The sequence below is a fragment of the Bombina bombina genome, chromosome 1 (genome assembly GCF_027579735.1).
Source record: "Bombina bombina isolate aBomBom1 chromosome 1, aBomBom1.pri, whole genome shotgun sequence".
Taxonomy (NCBI): Eukaryota; Metazoa; Chordata; class Amphibia; order Anura; family Bombinatoridae; genus Bombina; species Bombina bombina.
Window position 1 is genome coordinate 717200871 of NC_069499.1, and position 19859 is coordinate 717220729.

The 19859-nt window shown below is 40.3% G+C and overlaps 1 protein-coding gene across 1 annotated transcript in view; it reads right to left on the minus strand.

Annotated features, from left to right (window-relative positions):
* Positions 1–1412: 1412 nt before the first annotated feature.
* Positions 1413–19859, minus strand: part of ARHGEF9 (Cdc42 guanine nucleotide exchange factor 9) — a 916750-nt gene continuing 898303 nt past the window's right edge. The window contains exon 14 of the mRNA XM_053699217.1: positions 1413–2296. Within this exon, the coding sequence (XP_053555192.1) occupies positions 2109–2296 (188 nt within the window). The 3' untranslated portion in view covers positions 1413–2108. The remainder of the gene's footprint in view (positions 2297–19859) is intronic.

The window sequence follows — 19859 nt, forward strand, 5'->3', positions numbered from 1 at the left end:
AACAGGAGAACTCGTGTGCAATGGTAAATGCCAGAGAAGAAGCCGGGCGGACAGGGGCGAATATGTACACCCCTGTCTGCCTGTGTTTGATAAATTGAGCCCTAAAAGAAAAGCTGATAAAAAAAAACAAAAAAACCCCTGAAAAATAAGAGAAAGTGCTAACAGTGAAAACATTGAAGGGAAACCCATGAAAAAAACAAAGAAACTTGAATTAAAGGGAATTATCTGTACAGAGAAAATAAAATAGGGCCAGGAGCAAGGGCATGATTCCCTAAAGCTCTCTGGTCTGGTTAGGTTCCTCAGGGGTTGTTTTAAAGGCCATTTTTATCTTGGGAATTGAGCATATAATTAAGGGTAGTTGACTAATATTCTTTAAGTGACAGAGAGACACTTACTTTACAATATAATGCTCAGTAAACTAAGCTGATTATTTCTCTCTATGCCAGCGAGTTTTTGAGAATCAAGCTTCAGGTGACACAAAGAAAAACGTAGACGCTTAAGAGTAGACATAAGTACATGAGTTCAAAAGTGGTCATTAAGACAATCAGTAATTAAATATAATATTTTTGTTTTTCTCTATGATATTGGCATGTATGAGGATACTCTAAATAAAAAATGTATGATTGTAATCAAGGGTAAGGAGTGTCAGAACATGTGTAAAAAGTGAGAAATATTTATATTCCAAAGCAGCACCTGAGAACCAAACCATGACTGGATGTGGTTTTCTGTTGCTCTTTCAGTTTTAGTATTCTCTATTATGCCAAATCGGTTTGTTACTATGGACATTATTCTCACAATAATATTAAAAAAAAAAAAATCTGTTAGCTTGGCAAAACTTAATTAAAGTAAAACACAGCTTTGATCATCACAGCACCAGCAATAAAACTGTAGTGAAAAGGGATTCCTAAACATAACATATGATTCACTAGTCTTTCAGAAGTATGTTAAAAAAAAAAAAAAACATTGAATAACTGTTGACCAGCAAATCACAGAGAATCGAATGTAAAATTATATCACTAGAAAAAAAAAATCTTTGGAAGGATATGAAGAGAAAAGAAATACAGAATATAAATCTCACAATTCCTATATGATTAACCCCCCCAAGTAGTCTGGAATATGATAAAGCAATAGCAACAATGTACAGTACCGAGCAGATTCATTGTAAATTATCAAGCTCTCAGCTCAACCAGCAAAGCTCAATACAGTTGTAGGATCAATCAACAGACAGTGCTAGTGTTCAAAAAAAAGCCTGAGTGTTTGCGTTTTCAGAACCAACACAAACTATTACAAGAATAGAGCAGTTAAATAAAATACACTGGCAGCTTAATATGTAGTCTCTCTGCTCAATACCCACTTGGCATATCTATCTTGTTGACGTAGACTTAAAAACCAACATTGTCACACTCCAACAATTACGATCTTATTATTTTATTTTTTTCCTGCGGCAGCAGCACCATGGACTGACCACTTTCCAAAAACAAAAAAAAAAGTAGCAGTTTCACTCTTTTGATATGACGAATGAGATGTGTGCTGTTAACCCCTTGAGTGCCAAGGGGAAGGTGAATTGAAAATCCTACTGGATCTGCAGGCTTTAAAATGGAATGTTGGGCTGGAAAAACATCAAATGACAAGCAGGTCATGTCCTTTCTTTTTTTTTGTCAGAATGATTTCCATTTTGTCTGTTTTTTTCCCTTTATGCTTTAAAGGACCTGTTTTGTGAATCAAAATGTGCAATATATAGATGAAAAAAAAGTATGGAATTTATTGTACGTTACTTGCAACGAACAGCAAGGGTAGTCCAAGTGGTCATAAAATGGTATTACCAGTGAGACAGAAAGTGAGCAAGTCTCATGGAGATTTTCAAAGCAGAGAACGTCCTGATGTTTGACGACAGAAAAAAAAAAAAAAAAAAAAAAAAAAAAGATTTAAAACAAAAAATGTTTTTTTTTGTGATAATTTTCCTGTCTTGAATTTTTTTTTGGTCCTTTCATAGTTTAGTTGCAACAGTGCTTCTCCGTAAAAAGGTCCATCTATAAATATAATTTTCTTTTTTTTTTTTTAATTACTCCTTTTCCCAATATATATATTTATATATTTATATCTCTGTATTATTTTTTGAAAGGCGTCAACCTGCTGAAATTTTGCCAGAACGGAGACTGACTTCTCCTGGGTTCAGTGAACTCAAAAACCTGTGGCTGGGATATACCATCAGTTACCATATACTGTCCTTGTATTGGCCCAGGTTCTTGAGGGGGCGGGTATGCTGGAGGAACAGATCGAGGACAGCTGACACCGGCTAGAAAAAAAAAAGAAAATTAACAAATCAGAAAATAACTTAGCAAGAGGAGATATAGTACATTCTTTCTGAATACAAGGCACCTGGTAACATAAATAATACAATATTATAACATAAGCAATCAAGAAGGCGTCCTTCCTGATCTTGAATAAAGGGACAGCAAACACTGCGATTGTAATATATTTTTTTTTAATTATGTGTAATAAATAAAAAATAAATATATATATATACTTTAATTATTTATTTTACTTCTTTTCTCTGTAATTTAAGTATGAAAATGTGTTGGTTTGCAATGCTGAGAAGTGGAAGTGCACATGGTAGGCTTGACAAGCCTAACACTGCCACATATCCCTAATTGGCCTCAGGGTAAACTGATAAGGAACTGCAAAAAATGGAGATTTCATAACAAAAATACAGTGGCTAGCCTCCCATAACAAGTACAGATTGGCTACTCCAAATAAAGCAAAAGGTGGGTGGAGTTTGGCTATAGAACAAGAACTGCAGCAAACAAGGGGGTAATGCATTACATAATATAGTATGTTAATTTACAGCAAGACAGTAAATTAAGTAAGCTAGATTACAAGTGGAGCAAAAAATATTAGTGCTATTGTGAGCTAACATTTAAGTTAAATCCATAGTGCTTTTATTTTGTGCTCATATTACAAGTTGAAAATAATATGTTAGAGTTGAGTGAAAGATAGCAGAGGTGCGCTAAAATCCCTCACATAACAGACTTCTATTGGGGCGTGCTGAAAATGTCCCTGTCAGCTATAGCTTGAATGCACAGTGCCATATGGCTAGCACTGCTATTGGCTAAGAGGTAAAAACGTCACCTGATTGAGAAAACTGATCTGTGGCATGGGAGGCCAGAGGCGGTAAAGTTATCGCTGAACGTGTGGTGAAATAAAGGTAACTTTTACACAGCATTTTTAAAACTGATGAATGAAGGTCGCTTTAGATTTTAGTGCTGGCAAACACTAGGATTTACCATCACTTTTAATCACTGTTAAATAATTTAATCCAATAATACACCTTTATTTTACATTTAATATGTAGAAATATTTGTTTATGCATATATTCAAGCATTAACACTTTTATTCAGGTCTCCAAAAGTGCTATATTTTCTAGTGCTATTTTGTGTTGTGCTTGAGCAACACTTAACTCCCCACAATAATATGAGTGATATAAGCGCACCCTGCACTATCCATTTAAAGTATAGAGCGTGCTAAAAAAAAAGAAGAAATGCTTACCCGAGGGGTCCTTGAGCAAAAACCTATTCTGAACCCCTGAGACACTATATTTAGAACCCAAGGGTCCTGAACAGATGCAAACTAGGCCTTCTGAAACAGGTTTTATCTGCCTCAAATCAGACTTAAATTTGGTTCGGGGGCCACACCTTCATTGTTTGGACTTGTTCCAAGAATTTTAGGTTTCCAAGAAGGCTTGAGGAGTCCGACTTCTGGTTTGAAATAGAAGACAACTTTTGGCTCCTAAACTGACATTGCTTATACTGTCGTAAGAAAGCACCCTTACCATCAGTAACAGTGAAGATGATAGCGTCCAAACCTTGGCCAAACAGAATGTTACATTTGAAAGAAATAGACAACAGTAATAATATGTAATAATATGAGTGATATAAGTGCACCCTGCACTATCCATTTAAAGTATAGAGCGTGCTAAAAAAAATAATGCTTAACCGAGGGGTCCTTGAGCAAAAACCTATTCTGAACCCCTGAGACACTATATTTAGAACCCAAGGGTCCTGAACAGATGCGAACTAGGCCTTCTGAAACAGGTTTTATCTGCCCCAAATCAGACTTAAATTTGGTTCGGGGGCCACACCTTCATTGCTTGGACTTGTTCCAAGAATTTTAGGTTTCCAAAAAGGCTTGAGGAGTCCGACATCTGGTTTGAAATAGAAGACAACTTTTGGCTCCTAAACTGACATTGCTTATCCTGTCGTAAGAAAGCACCCTTACCATCAGTAACAATGAAGATGATAGCGTCCAAACCTTGGCCAAACAGAATGTTACATTTGAAAGAAATAGACAACAGTCTACTTTCAGAGACCATATCTGCTGACTGGGATTTTAACCACAAAGCTCTTCTAGCTAACACAGCCACAGCTGAATTCTTAGCATTATTACAAATAATATCTACAATAGATTTGCATATGAAGGAATTGGCTACCTTAACCATCTTAAAGGGATCCTGGTTCTCCTCATGGAAGATCGCCTCTGAAACCATATCAGTTAAGGCATCACATCGTAGTTTAATAGCACAAGCTACACATGCTTTTCTAACTGCTGGCTTGAACAAAAAAATGGCCTGTAGAAAAGCTTTTCTATGATAAGCTTCTATCTTTCTGTCCATTGGATCATTAAAAGAAGAGCTATCCTCTAAAGAAATTGTTGTTCCTTTCACAAGAGTCGAAAATTGCTCCATCTACCTTAGGAATCGCTTGCCAAGACTTCAACTTTATCAGAAGGCACTGGGAACATGTTTTTTTTTTTTTTTTTTTTTTTTTTTTTTTTATTTATTTTTTTATTGAGGAATTATACAAAATACAAGTCTCACATAGTCATACAGGAGATAAATCTTACTCATACAACAGACATTGTATTAGGAATGTTAATAAGATGCATTAACTTAAATCCTCTTTTTAGTCCCTTTACATAAAGGTTAAGACCACTTTTGGATCTTTGATATTGATAAAGAAAACAAAGAGGGAATAGGGAATGGAAAGACCAAAGCCAAATTTGGGAATGTGACGTGGGATATATAGTGTATTGATCTCTGCTCTTATACAGAACACAAGGTGGGGTGGGGACCTATAAACCTGGTTAGTAGAGGTTTTAAGACTTAAAGGCAGCAGAGCAAATATAAAATCTTAATGGTGTTGGAGTATGGGAATTATAAATCTTATATGGGAGTAGAATTAATTGCCAGCCCCTAATGCATTGCTGAACAGATAAATTCTAAACGATACAGACATAACAATTAATCTTCATATTCTTCAGAGCTTAGGTTGGTACATTTTTACAGTCCCCATGTAGCAGTTTGTATGTGGTTAAACTCTATTAATTAATGTTCCTATAGCACAGTTAGAAACAAGACTTTTCCTCCTTCCCCGTAGCCCCGGCCGCTGGCCACAAGAGAGGAGGCTACCACATTACTGGGTAGACACATGTAATTCAAAACTGTATGTTGGGAAGTGTCGCATCTATATCATGTATAGCCTAGTAAGTAGATGCAGCGAGTATCAATGAAGCCTAAAGGTCATTATCCCACTTATTGCTTTACTCCCATGTTTTTAACCAGAACAGAAGATATAATGTTAACTATAATACATTTAACAAGACACCGACAATAATTGCCAACAGTACCCTTCCCACATTAACATAGCCTGTTTCTTTTAATTAGTGGTAGGGGAAGCATTTCGTGAAAACATTGTCAACCCCAGGATTTAGCCCTCAGGAAGTGCTGACTCTTACTCGTGCTGTAAGCGTCTCTGTGAAAAGAGTTAATATAGCAGGCTTTTAGCAAGAATGATATGACGTCTAAGTCTGCTATAGTCCCTTCTACCGAGCTCGTGAACCACTTGTCATTCTTTCCCAAGGGAAGAGCCTCAAGGTGATAGGTTTTGTTAGTGAATAAAGTGTCCAGCTCATTGTTGCAAAGCAGGGAACCTTCATGTTGTTTATTCTTGGCAGTCCGGGAGTACACCCCCGCCTCCAGTCCCGCCATGCGTGCTGCTAAATATTTTCCCATCTTTAAAAATTCTCTTTGTGTATCGGCATATATCTTGTTGGTCGTGGTATTTACAGGATGCCCTTTGTCTGGAACAGCTGTTAAATCACTATAAGAGGCTTCCTTTGTTGAGTCGCCTTGTTTTGAAACGAGTAACATCTCAGGGTTGATCACATAATAAAGAGGTTCTGATTTCTGCGTGTTTATGTCTATGCCCATCTCCTCTGTGGACTTTATCACTGTGTCTGCAGTGCCGATCCGGTTGATCAGGAAGTCATATGGAGCACTGTCTATAAGTCGCTGACATAGTTTTTCAAATCTGGACATGATGCACTCCATGCTGTCTTTTAGGTCTGGTTGCGTTGCGGTAGCCATTTTAGGTGCAGAGATTACACGGATTCTAGTTGTTTCTCCTTAATTAATCGTAGCTCCGCTGCCAATATCCCCTCTTGCTGTAAAGTTATATGCAGAGAATCTGAGCAATTCTGGCAATGGCGGGAACCCTCGATTGCTCGAGGGGGGTGACGCTGCCTATGTGTGAGCCGCCGCTCTAGGCCTTCTTATCCGATGCCGGGCTCCGACTTCACTTATACAGTGCAATCCTTCGGTATGTAAGACTCCGCTGGGCAGTGAAGTCTTATAGATTAAAATTTATGTTTTTGCTCTGTTAAATCCCTCTTGTAATCGGCGGATTAGGAGTGTTCAGATGGAGCTCAGGAAAAATGCGACCATACGAGATCGCTGTTCGGACACGCCCCCGGGAACATGTTTTTTAACTCTGGAGAAGGTACAAAAGGAATGCGGGCTTACTTAGCCTCAGGAACCGGAACCGGAAAAACCTCTAGGGGTTTGGATGAAGGTTTAAACAATAAATCCAGTTGTTTAACAGACTGGCCCTTTGTAGAAACAGGTTCCTGGACCCCCAAGGTGTGCAATACCTCATATAATACAGTATATAGATCCTTTATCTTGAAGATAAATTAAGTAGACTCTAAGTCCTGTTCAAAATCTTGATTTTGAGGAAACAGTTCCCCTTCAGAAGAAAGATCAGAATTATCGGATTCAGAATCCTGAAAAACTTCTAGAGGCTGATGAGATGTATGAGAAAAAAAAAGAGGCTCTTCAGTGATCTAAGCTTCAAAATGAAGGCATCATGGCTGCCAACACCTCAGCTATAGTTGAACTGAGATATTTCTTAAAACCAGGCAAAAACATAATTTATGTTTACCAGGTAAATTCCTTTCCTTCCTGGCAGGGAGAATCCACAACTTCATTACTTACTGTTGGGAAATACAACACCTAGCCACCAGGAGGAGGCAAAGACACCACAGCCAAAGACTTAAATATCCCTCCCACTTCCCCTATGCCCCAGTCATTCTGCCGAGGGAACAAGGAAAGGTAGGAGAAACATCAGGGTATATAGGTGCCAGAAGAAATAATATAAAAAGGGAGCCTCCCATCAAAACATTTTTTACGGGCGGGGTTGTGGACTCTCCCTTCCAGTAAGGAAAAGAGTTTATCTGGTAAGCATAAATTATGTTTTCCTTCCATAAGGCAGGGAGAGTCCACGACTTTATTCCTTACTGTTAGGAAAACTATACCCAAGCTCCAGAGGACACTGAATGAATAACGGGAGGAAACAAAAAAGAGGTGGACCCTATTCTGAGGGCACAACAACCTGCAAAACTTTTCTTCCGAAAGCTGCTTCAGCCGAAGCAAACACATCAAACTTCTAAAATTTAGAAATAGTGTGTAAGGAGGACCAGGTAGCCGCCTTACAAATATGATCCATAGAGGCTTCGTTCTTAAAAGCCCAGGAGGAAGCCACTGCTCTAGTGGAATGAGCCGTTATCCTCTCAGGAGGCTATTGCCCCGCTGTCTCATAAGCTAAGCGAATGATACTCCTCAACCAGAAAGATAGGGAAGTCGTAGTAGCCTTCTGCCCCTTACGCTTCCCCGTATAGATGACAAGAGCCTTAACAATGGACTACACATCCGGAAGCTCAACCAATCTCTTGTGCAGTAACACCGACAGGGCCGATATCTGTCCCTTCAGGGAACTAGCAGATAGACCCTTCTCCAGTCCATTCTGGAGAAAAGATAAAATTCTGGCAACCTTGACCTTATGCTAGGAAAAGCCACGCTCTTCACACCAGTACAAGTAAGTCCTCCATACTTTATGGTAGATACGACGAGTAATTGGCTTATGAGCTTGAACCAGAGTGTCGATAACACTCTCAGAGAACCCTCTCTTGGCTAAGACTAAGCGTTTAATCTCCAAGCAGTCAGCCTCAGAGAATCTAGATTTTGATTAATTAAGGGACCCTGTATCAGCAGATCTCTGCGACAAGGTAACCTCCACTGAGGAGATGAGGACATCCCCATCAGATCCGCAAACCACGTTTTTCGCGGCCACGATGGAGCAATCAGAATCACTGATGCTCGCTTCTGCTTGATGCAAGCCATTACACGAGGGAGAAGCGGTAATGGAGGAAAAAGATATACAAGTCTGAACCTCCATGGTACTGATCGGGCATCTATCAATTCCGCCTGAGGATCCCTCGACCTCGACCCGTACCTGGGTAGCTTGGTATTGAGGCGGGATGCCATGAGATCTATCTCAGGCATTCCCCACTCGCTGCATATCTCTGCAAACACCTCGGGTGGAGAGAACATTCCCCTGGTGAAAGGATTGCCTGCTGAGGAAGTCCGCTTCCCAGTTGTCCACACCCGGAATGCGGATCGCTGACAGCGTACATCTGTGAGCCTCCGCCCACTCTAGTATCTGAGATACTTCTCTCATAACCAAGGAACTTCTCGTTCCCCCCTGATGGTGGATGTAGGCAAGCCTTCAAGGCATTGAAGAGTTCCAATATATTGATCGAAAGGGAGGACTCCTCCTGAGTCCACAGTCCTTGTGCCTTCTTGGCACCCCAAATAGCTCCCCAGCCGGAAAGGCTTGCGTCCATAGTCACAATCTCCCAGGACGGTTTCAAGAAGCACGTGATTGGGACAGATGATCTGGACAGAGCCACCAAGAGAGCGAGTCTCTCGACAGGTTATCCAGCACGATCTGTTGAGACAGATCTAAATGGTCGCCTTTCCATTGTCTCAGCATGCATAGTTGTAAGGGTCTGAGATGGAATCTGGCATAAGGAATGATGACCATACAGGACACCACAAGTGCGATCACCTCCATACACTGAGCCACTGAGGGTCTCAAGGAGGCCTGGAGGGTAAGACATGCAGTAGTTAGCTTGCAACGTCATCTGTGAGGAATATTCTCATGGATATGGAGTCTATTATTGTCCCCAGGAAATTCACCCTTGTACTTGAAGTAAGAGAACTCTTTTCCAAGTTTATCTTCCATCCATGTGATCGAAGAAGATTGAGAAGGGACTTTGAATGTTCTTCCGCTAGAAGAAAAGATGGTGTCTGCACCAAGATATAGTCCAGGTAAGGCGCTACTGCAATACCTTGTGTTCTGGCAATGGCTAGAAGAGCCCCCAGAACCTTTGTAAATATCCTTGTAGCTAGGCCGAACAGAAGAGCTATGAACTGGAACTGCTGGTCCTGAAAGGCAAACCTCAGGAACTGAAAATGTCCCCTGTGTATCAGAACGTGAAGGTATGCATCCTTCAGGTCTATGGTGGTCATAAACTAACCTTCCTTAACCAGAGGAAGGGTTGACCGTATTGTCTCCATCTTAAAAGAGGGAACACTCCGAAACAACCAGAATTGGACGAAAAGTTCCCTCCTTCTTTGGAACCACGAAAAGGTTTGAATAACACCCCAAACCTCTTTCCGCTGTAGGTACCGGGACAATTACTCCTAGAGAGAAAAGATCCTATATGCAACCTAAGAAGGCAGCCCTCTTTTCTGGTCTAATATTAAAGCAAAACAAACTTGGGTGTTCAGTTGTAAGCAAAGACCTCTAAGTTTCAGTAAGTATATGTTAAGAAAACTCTAATAGAGGTATTTTTGTCCCCCCCAAAAAACTAGTGTAATGGGCAAGTAGTCAATGTAGTAATAATGTCCAAATCTTACGGCACACAACGTCTCTCTCCTTGATAGTGTCTAATACGCTCCACTTCAGCCTAGGTCTCAATAAGTAGACATCAACAAGATACTATGGTAGTGCTTGTGGGCTGTTATCTCTTACCCTCCACTGGTCTGGTGGGGTGCCTGGACGCACTTCTGTACTTCCTCACGGACTGGCCTTGCGTTCCTGACTGTGACCCCTTAAACTTTATACAAGTATTTAATGTTTTGGACTTCCTTGAATACTTTAATTCCAGCATTTCACTTTCTTGGAGACAGCGTATCTTTTTTCTTTTTGCTATTTTTTTCTGGTCTTATAGACAGACTGGAGAGAAGGAATCTGCCCGTGGGTGGATGAGACTTGAATCCTATCCTGTATCCTTGAGATACAACCTCCAGGACCCAAGGATCCTGGAACCAAGCATCTTAAAAAAGAGACAGTCTGCCCCCTACTCGATCCGATCCGGGATCGGGGCCGCCCCTTCATGCCGATCTGTTATCGACGGGTTTCTTAGTCTGTTTGGACTTATTCCAGGACTGAGCTGGCTTCCAAGTACTCTTGGGCTGCTCGAACCTGGATAAGGATTGCTGTTGTGATTTGTCAGAACGAAAGGAACGAAAATTAGACAATTGCTCTCCCTTAGGGCTATTTTTCTTAGGAAGGAACCTTTCCCTCCGGTAACCATAGAAATAATGGAGTCTAGCCCTGGACCAAATAAAATCTTCCCCTTTAAAGGAAGAGAAAGGAGTCTGGATTTAGAAGTCATATTTGCAGACCAAGACTTCAACCAAAGGGCCCGGCGGGCTAGGACCACAAAGCCAGAAACCTTTGCATTTAGGCGAATAATCTGCATATTCGCGTCACAGATTAAGGGGTTAGCAATTCTCAGTGCCTTAATTCTCTCCTGAATATCCTCGAGGGGAGTTTCCACCTCAATGAGCTCCGACAGAGTGTCGCACCAGTAGGTAGTTGCTCCAGCAACCGTGGCTACAGCTGCCGCCATTTGAAATAAAAACCCTGTATGTTGAAACATCTTCTTCAGAAAGGTTTCCATTTTCTTATCCATAGGCTCTCTAAAAGAAGAACTATCCTCCAGGGGGATAGTGGTACACTTAGCCACCATAGAAATAGCGCCATCCACCTTAGGGATGGAGCCCCACAAATCTAATTGAGAGTCAGGGACTGGGAATAATTTTTTAAAAGTAGACAAAGGGGAAAAAGAAGTCCCTATTCTTTCCCATTTGTTACTAATAATTTTTGCCATCTTAACTAGCACAGGAAAAGTCAGAGGGATCTACCTGTCTTCATAAACCCTGTCTAATTTCGGGATCTTAGGTTCCTCAGGGAGTATAGCCTCTGGAACCTCTAGCGTAGACAGAACCTCCTTTAATAAAAAACGCAAATGCTCAATTTTAAATCTAAAGGAGGGTTCCTCCGCTGAAGGAGGTTTAGAAACTAAAGTCTCCGACTCAGAAAGTTCACCCTCTGAAGCTACAGAGGTTAACTCATCCTCGGATAGCTGGGACATAGTAGGTAAATCCGACAAATATTTAGATGACTCTAGGTCAGGAGAACTATGTTTAACCTTTCTCTTACATTTAAGGCACTCAGGGCTGCAGACACCGCCGATTGTAACTGCGCGGTAAAGTCCGCCGGCAAAAAGCCCCCTCCAGATGGAGGATAAGTTGAGACGCGGGGAACTGCAGGTGGAGTGGGTAGTGTAGGAAGGGTAGTAATCTCTTGAGACCCAGATTCCTGAGAGGTAGACGGGCTCATAGCGCTATGAGAATTAGCAGACTTGTCTCCCTTCTTAGACTTTAGAACAGTGCTTAGGCCAATGGAACAAAATTGAGCAGCCGGGCAAACCACAGAAGGAGCGGAACCTTCTAATGTAGTATCAGAGTCCTCCATAGCTAAGATATATTCACAGAAGGACAGACAAAAAATAAATGCTTTTATTAAAAAAACGGCACCTTTATAATCCCAATGACTCACCACCTCCTAGACCCAGACAGTTAACAGTGAAAACGCTCTCCTTAGGAGTGATGTCCGCAGCAAGATCATAGGAAATGAAAAGACCGCACCCAGTCACGTGGGGTGTAGGACAGGACTTCCCCTGCTATGAAAAAGGCGCTAAGCTATTATGAGCTGTGAAACACTCAATAACGAAAGTGAAACCTGTTTGTTCCAAGCCGAAAGCACACAGTCTATGAGCCCAAAAAACATTAAAGCAGTTATAAATAACCCCTCGCTGTTCAAATAATCTCCTTGAAGGAGATATTAACCCTTGATCCTATCGAGGTATAAAGGAGCCACGCTGTGACCCTGAATAGAAAGTGTATATATAAATACCCTCCTATAGTGACGAAAGGCAAAGAATGACTGGGGGATAGGAGAAGTGGGAGGGATATTTAAGTCTTTGGCTGGGGTGTCTTTGCCTCCTCCTGGTGGCCAGGTGCTGTATTTTCCAACAGTAAGGAATGAAGTCGTGGACTCTCCCTGCCTTACTCAGTACTCTGTACTCTGACTCACAAGCGCAGCAGGCACTGTGACTCTATAAAACAAAACTGAGGAATTAATTACACACCACTATAATAAATGTGTAAAGAATCAGTAAGCTAAGCAACCCTTGTCTCCATGCATACTGCTCCAATTAATCTGATGCTAGTATTGTGTCTGTGTGCTGATACATAAATAGTCCCCTGGCTAAGATGTACGCCTTAGTCTACTATGCAATTGATACTCAAACTAACCAAGGATCTGCAATAGGAGACACCTTGAAGAAAACCAACAGGAGGATGCTACAGGATAAAATCCCAGCATCACCTGTGGCAGGCTAGTCCCTCAGAAGAATTACTTCTCGACTGCCTATAGTACTCCATTCCATCCCTCTGCCCTATTACCAGTTCTGTGAGTGATAAAGTGGGCTTCACGACAATCTGAGCAACACTCTCAACGTGAAATCTTGAGCACCTCAAGTTTTACCTTACTCCTGTGGAGGCAAAATAAAGCTAAGATGGGCAGGGAAGTGGGAGGGATTAAAAGCTCATGGTGTGTTGGGTGTTTTGCCTGCCTCCTAGTGGACTTGAGTTTAATCCCAAAGGTTATGGCTTGTGTACTCTCACCAGAAAGAAAATGGTGGTCATGTTTAGATTCCCTGGTAAATGCACCCTGCACTATCGGTTGCACTCCTCATGTAATCTAGTCCAAGGTGCACACTGTCCCTTTATGTCAGGTTTAGCCAATCGCATTCTTTCACAGCTGAGAGATTATCATTGGTACGATAAACTCAAAATGTAATTCCCCATATATTAATTAATAGATTAATTAATGAAAATAAAATGCTACAATATATTATATAATGTAAAAAATTGCAAAATTCTGCCAATTGCCTGAACAAGCTACATATTACACAATGGTTGCTTATAACAATACACAAACTCATTTACAGCTAGGCCTAATTTGCCACAACTAAGGGATATAATATAAACATACTCACCAGGGTTTTCAAGTAATTTCATTTTTTTAAAAATGTTTCTAAAACAATTTTGCAAGTCTTTTGCAATTTGGTACCTAACTGCTACAATTTGCTACTCACAAATATGCAGTCGTAGGAAACATGAAAACACTGAAAGGAATATAATAGAAAAGATGGGCAGAGATAAGAAGAAGTTATAAGAGTTGAAAGAAGATATTTATGGAAAGAAAACCAGCATGTGCGGTTAATGAGTTTGAAAGAGAAGGTTTAGGGGGCGATTTATTATTGCCTGGCGGACATGATACACTACAGCGTATCATGTCCGCCAGACATTGCATTCAGCATTGCACAAGCAGTTCTGGTTATCTGTTAGTGCAATGCCGCCCCCTGCAAATTTGCGGCCACTAGCAGGGGGTCTCAATCAACCCGATTGTATAGGATCGGGTTGATTGCTGTACACCGCTCAGAGGCGGCGGATACAGTTAATGAGCAGCAGTCCTAAGAAGGCTCGCACGGAAACAGGGCAAGATGGACAGATTCGGGGCTTGGTAAATTGGCCCCTTAAAATCAAGTAATGAAAGTGAGATTATTGGACAGGTCATGTGTTTCTGTTGAATAGTTGATAAGTTCTGTGTGAAAGGTACTTAGCAGCTGAGGAAGATCAAGACATATAAAGAAAGGATAATGGAACAAATGATGTTGAAGTTGTTTGTTGTTTCTCCTGTACAGAGGGCTTTAGCAATTAGTTGCATTATAGTGATTATCTCTATGCATCTGGCTTAAAGCGCAGATTCATAATGATAAAAAATAAACTTGTATTGACTTATCTTTCATTAAAACTGCTTAAAATGCTCCTCCTCGTGACAATCTGGCAACTGCCGTGTATTAACTGATTCAACTTAAATCATATCAATTACCCTTTTCACAAAATCTCAATAGTATTAATATTTCAAATAATACTATTCAAATAGTGTTATCAATGTATTCTATTAACAGATAACTTTATCTTTCATCCATACTTTTAAAAATGGAGATTAAAGCGCTAATAAAGACATTTGTGATGCAAAATATCTTTAAAATCCACAGAAATAATGAGAAAAAAAACCTTAGCTCAAGGGTGCAGATATTTTTAATTATAATGATACATTCACAGAGCTCTGATAGAAGTAGCACACTTTTTTCCCCTTTAAACTGCGTAACTGGGGCATTCTTTTTAAGTAAAAAAAATAAATAATAATCCACAAATGGCGAATGGATTTCCCTGTAGAAAATTAAAATTTTATTTGATACAACCAGTGCTGCCAAGTTCCTCGCTCCTAAACATGTGAACCCCATATGCCTCCTGTTTCATGCAATGAGCATCTGCCTTAGCATCTCTAGCTAATAAATATTGCAAGATTTCTGAGTGTCTAAGAATACATCAAGGAGGCAAAATTAGAAAAAATGTAGCTTATCTGACTGGGAATGTGCCTTACTGTTTAATACAACTTCACATTTGAGATATATTGATCTAAAATTGAATAAACTTATAAAGCCAAAACAAACATATCACTATAATATCACTTGCCTTGTTTATATAGTATAGGACTTATTATCTGTGTAAAGAGAAACAAAGATAGCCTTCTCTTGCAGTCAATGTGTTAAAGGGATATTAAACAGTATGAGATTGTAATATAAAATGTTTATTTGTAGGTAAACATTTTTGCAGTATACTTTCATTATTATTTTGTTCCCTTTTCCTGTAATTTAACTATGATAATTGTTGGTTTTCTAAATTCCACTGAGTCTCTATGTGATGCAAAATATCTTTGCCATATTTGAACTTAAAGGGACAGTCTGCACATTAGTCATCTTAAAGTCTTATCTTAGATTAAGCTGCAAATAGCCTCCAGCACCCCTTTCTATATCATGCAGCAGGGACGGTAAAACAGATATCTTGAAATTAATATTGTTTCTGGCCAGTTTGAAATGGCTGACAAGCTCCACCCACTGATAACATTACAATCTGGGCTGCATTTTGCTTCGAATCACAAAAGGCTCACTCGTTGGATTCAACAGACTGTCAATGCTATTCAGCAGAGTGAATAGATGCAGCCCAGATCGTGATGTCATCAGTGGGTGGAGCTTGGCAGCCATTTCAAACTGGCCATAAACAATTTTTATTACAAAATAACTGTTTTACCGTTTCTGCTGCATGATATAGAAAGGGGTGCAGGAGGCTATTTGCAGCTTAATCTAAGGTAAGACTTTAAGATGACTAAGGTGTAGACTGTCCCTTTAAGTTATCCCCTTATCTATCTTTCCTGCTGATGACAACTAGTGACAGATAAAAAACAGGCAAAAGTGTCTGTCCAAACAAGGCTGTGTGGAACAAAACTTTCACACAGCCTTGTTTGCTCAAGAAGAGATCAACAGAAAACTAGTTCAAACATGGCGTCGCTCATTACTTTATAGAAAATAAAGTATATTATAGAAACTAAACCTTTACATATATATTTTCAATATTTAAACACCTAATATAATTGTAAAAATACATCTACATATTATTCTAAAGAAAATCGTTGCTTTGAATAGACCATTATGTCTAGCATGTATTTACTGTTTAACATCCCTTTAAGGAGTTTCAGTTGTCATGACAATTAAAGGAACAGAAAACCTGATTATTTTCAGCCATTCTACTTACTGACCTTTGAAGTACTTTTCAATCGATTCTGACACTTAAAGCAGCCGTTTGCTTATGCATCTGTAGCAATTTTTTTTAAAGCACCTAGTTGCCCAACCACCCAAGCCTTCTTATAAAATGTGTCAAAGTACTTTTAGTCATTGGGCAGGTGGTACTTTTGACAGGCCATGCTGGGCGGTTACACTAATATGAAAAAAACTAAAAAGAAAGAAACAATTGGGCAGACGAGTACGGAGCGACTTTGAAAAAAGAATGCTATTTAAACATAAATAAATTAATAAACTGTGGATTTGCAAGGTCAGGGATCAAATGAAAAGCACCACAAAGTTCAGTGCGTATACTGGCTGAAAACAACATCACATTTACTGCTCATTTAAACTTATCTTAAAGGGACACTAAACCCAATTTTTTTCTTTTGTGATTCAGATAGAGCACGCAATTTTAAGCAACTTTCTTATTTACTCCTACTATAAATTTGTCTTCGTTCTCTTGCTATCTTTATTTAAAAAACATAAATTATGCTTACCTGATAATTGTATTTTCTTCAGATGGAGTCCACAGCTGCATTCATTACTTTTAGGAAATTCAGAACCTGGCTACCAGGGGGAGGCAGACACCCCAGTCAAAGGCCTCAAATACTCGTCCCACTTCCCTCATCCCCCAGTCATTATGCCGAGGAACAAGAAACAGTAGAAGAAATATCAGGGTGAAAAGGTGCCAAAAGAACAAAGATTACGGCCGCCCCACATAATAACACGGGCGGGGAGCTGTGGACTCTTTCTATCTGAAGAAAAGAAAATGATCAGGTTAGCATAATTTATGTTTTTCTTCATAAATGGAAAGAGTCCACAGCTGCATTCATTACTTTTGGGAAAACAAAACCCAAGCTATAGAGGACACTGAATGCTAAAACGGGAGGGTACAAGAGGCGGCCCATTCTGAGGGCACCAGGCCTGAAAACCCCTACCTAACAAAATCCTGCTTCGTCTGAAAAAAAGAACAACTTATATAAAAAAGTAAAAGGCCCAAGCACACTGACCCGCAGATAGTCCACAGCCTTGCTAGAGACTGCAGGAACTAGACTCGGCTGAGTCAACAGCTTTCAAGAGACACCATCGCCCAGCAGTCGGTCTCCAAACAACACACCCCTTACTAAAGAAAGGGAACAAACTACTGTATTCTTCCACAAAGAAGAAAAGACACAGAGAAAAGATGACTGTACTTGGAAAGCGCAGCTAATCCCCCTTAAGGGACTCAAGGCGCTGCTCATTTTATCAACCTCAAAAGGAGGAAAGGCTGAGTAGAGGACGAAAGGCAAAGAATGACTGGGTGATGAGGGGAGTTGGATGGAGTAATTAAGCCTTTGGGTGGGGTGTCTTTGCCTCCTCCTGGTGGTCAGGTTCTGAATTTCCCAAAAGTAATTAATGCAGCTGTGGACTCTCTCCATTTATAAAGAAAAGCAGGAATTTAAAGCTTAGGAGCCATCCCATTTTTTGTTTAGCACCCTGGATAGTGCTTTCTTATTGGTAGCTACATTTAGCAAACCAATAAGCAAGCATAACCCAGGTTCTGAACCAAAAGTGGGACGGTTCTTAAGCTTTACATTCCTGCTTTTTAAAAATAGATAACAAGAGAACGAAGAAAAATTGATAATAGGAGTAAATAAGAAAGTTGCTTAAAATTGCATGCTTTATCTGAATCATTAAAGAAAAAATTTGGGTTTAAAGTCCCTTTAACCCTTTGAGTGCCAACGACGGCTCTGAGCCGTCAGAGTTTCCCACTCTGGTGCTAATGACGGCTCAGAGCCGTCACTAGCATTCTCCCACCTTGAGGGAGATCTGGGGGCTCCCACCCGCTCCTACCGCGGTGATCGTGCCTGTAGAGTGACAGGCATCGCCGGGGCTTCCCGTTTTGCGTGGTGACGTCACGCGCAATAACATGATAACGTCACTGCGCAACTTTATTTATACTTAACAATCGACTAGATTTAGAGTTCTGCGTTAGCTGTCAAAACCAGCGTTAAGGGCTCCTAACGCTGCTTTTTACCGCCTGCTGGTATTTAGACTCAGTCAGGAAAGGGTCTAACGCTCACTTTCCAGCCGTGACTTTACCATACCACAGATCCCCTTACGCCAATTGCGTATCCTATCTTTTCAATGGGATCTTCCTAACGCCGATATTTAGAGTCTTGGCTGAAGTGAGTGGTAGACCCTCTACCGACAAGACTCCAGCCGCAGAAAAAAGTCAGGAGTTAAGAGCTTTATGGGCTAACGCCGGTTTATAAAGCTCTTAACTACTGTGCTATAAAGTACACTAACACCCATAAACTACCTATGTGCCCCTAAACCGAGGTCCCCCCACATCGACACCACTATAATACATTTTTTTAACCCCTAATCTGCCGACCGCACACCGCCGCCACCTACATTATCCCTATGTACCCCTAATCTGCTGCCCCTAACATCGCAGACACCTACATAATATTTATTAACCCCTAATCTGCCCCCCCCAACGTCGACGCTACCTTACCTACACTTATTAACCCCTAATCTGCCGACCGGACCTCGCCGCCACTATAATAAATGTATTAACCCCTAAACCGCCTCACTCCCGCCTCGCAAACCCTATAATAAATAGTATTAACCCCTAATCTGCCCTCCCTAACATCTGTGACACCTAACTTCAAGTATTAACCCCTAATCTGCCGACCGGACCTCGCCGCTACTCTAATAAATGTATTAACCCCTAAAGCTAAGTCTAACCCTAACCCTAACACCCCCCTAAGTCTAACCCTAACACCCCCCTAAGTTAAATATAATTTTATTCTAACAAAATAAATTATTTCTTATTAAAAAAAATAAACCTATTTAAAGCTAAATACTTACCTGTAAAATAAACCCTAATATAGCTACAATATAAATAATAATTACATTGTAGCTATATTAGTATTTATATTTATTTTACAGGCAACTTTGTATTTATTTTAACTAGGTACAATAGCTATTAAATAGTTATTTACTATTTAATAGCTACCTAGTTAAAACAATTACAAAATTACCTGTAAAATAAATCCTAACCTAAGTTACAATTAAACCTAACACTACACTATCAATAAATTAATTAACTAAACTACCTACAATTACCTACAATTAAATCAACTAAACTAAATTAGTTTACGACGTTGGGGCGGCAGATTAGGGGTTAATAAATATAATATAGGGGTCGGTGATGTTGTGGGCAGCAGATTAGGGGTACATAGGTATAATGTAGGTTGCAGCGGTGTCCGGAGCAGCAGATTAGGGGTTAATAATAATATGCAGGGGTCAGCGATAGTGGGGGCAGCAGATTAGAGGTTAATAAGTGTAAGGTTAGGGGTGTTTAGACTCGGGGTACATGTTAGAGTGTTAGGTGCAGACTTAGAAACTGTTTCCCCATAGGAAACAATGGGGCTGGGTTAGGAGCTGAACGCTGCTTTTTTGCAGGTGTTTGTTTTTTTTTCAGCCCAAACTGCCCCATTGTTTCCTATGGGGGAATCGTGCACGAGCACGTTTTTCCAGCTAGCCGCTACCGTAAGCAACGCTGGTATTGAGAGTTGAAGTGGCGGTAAATA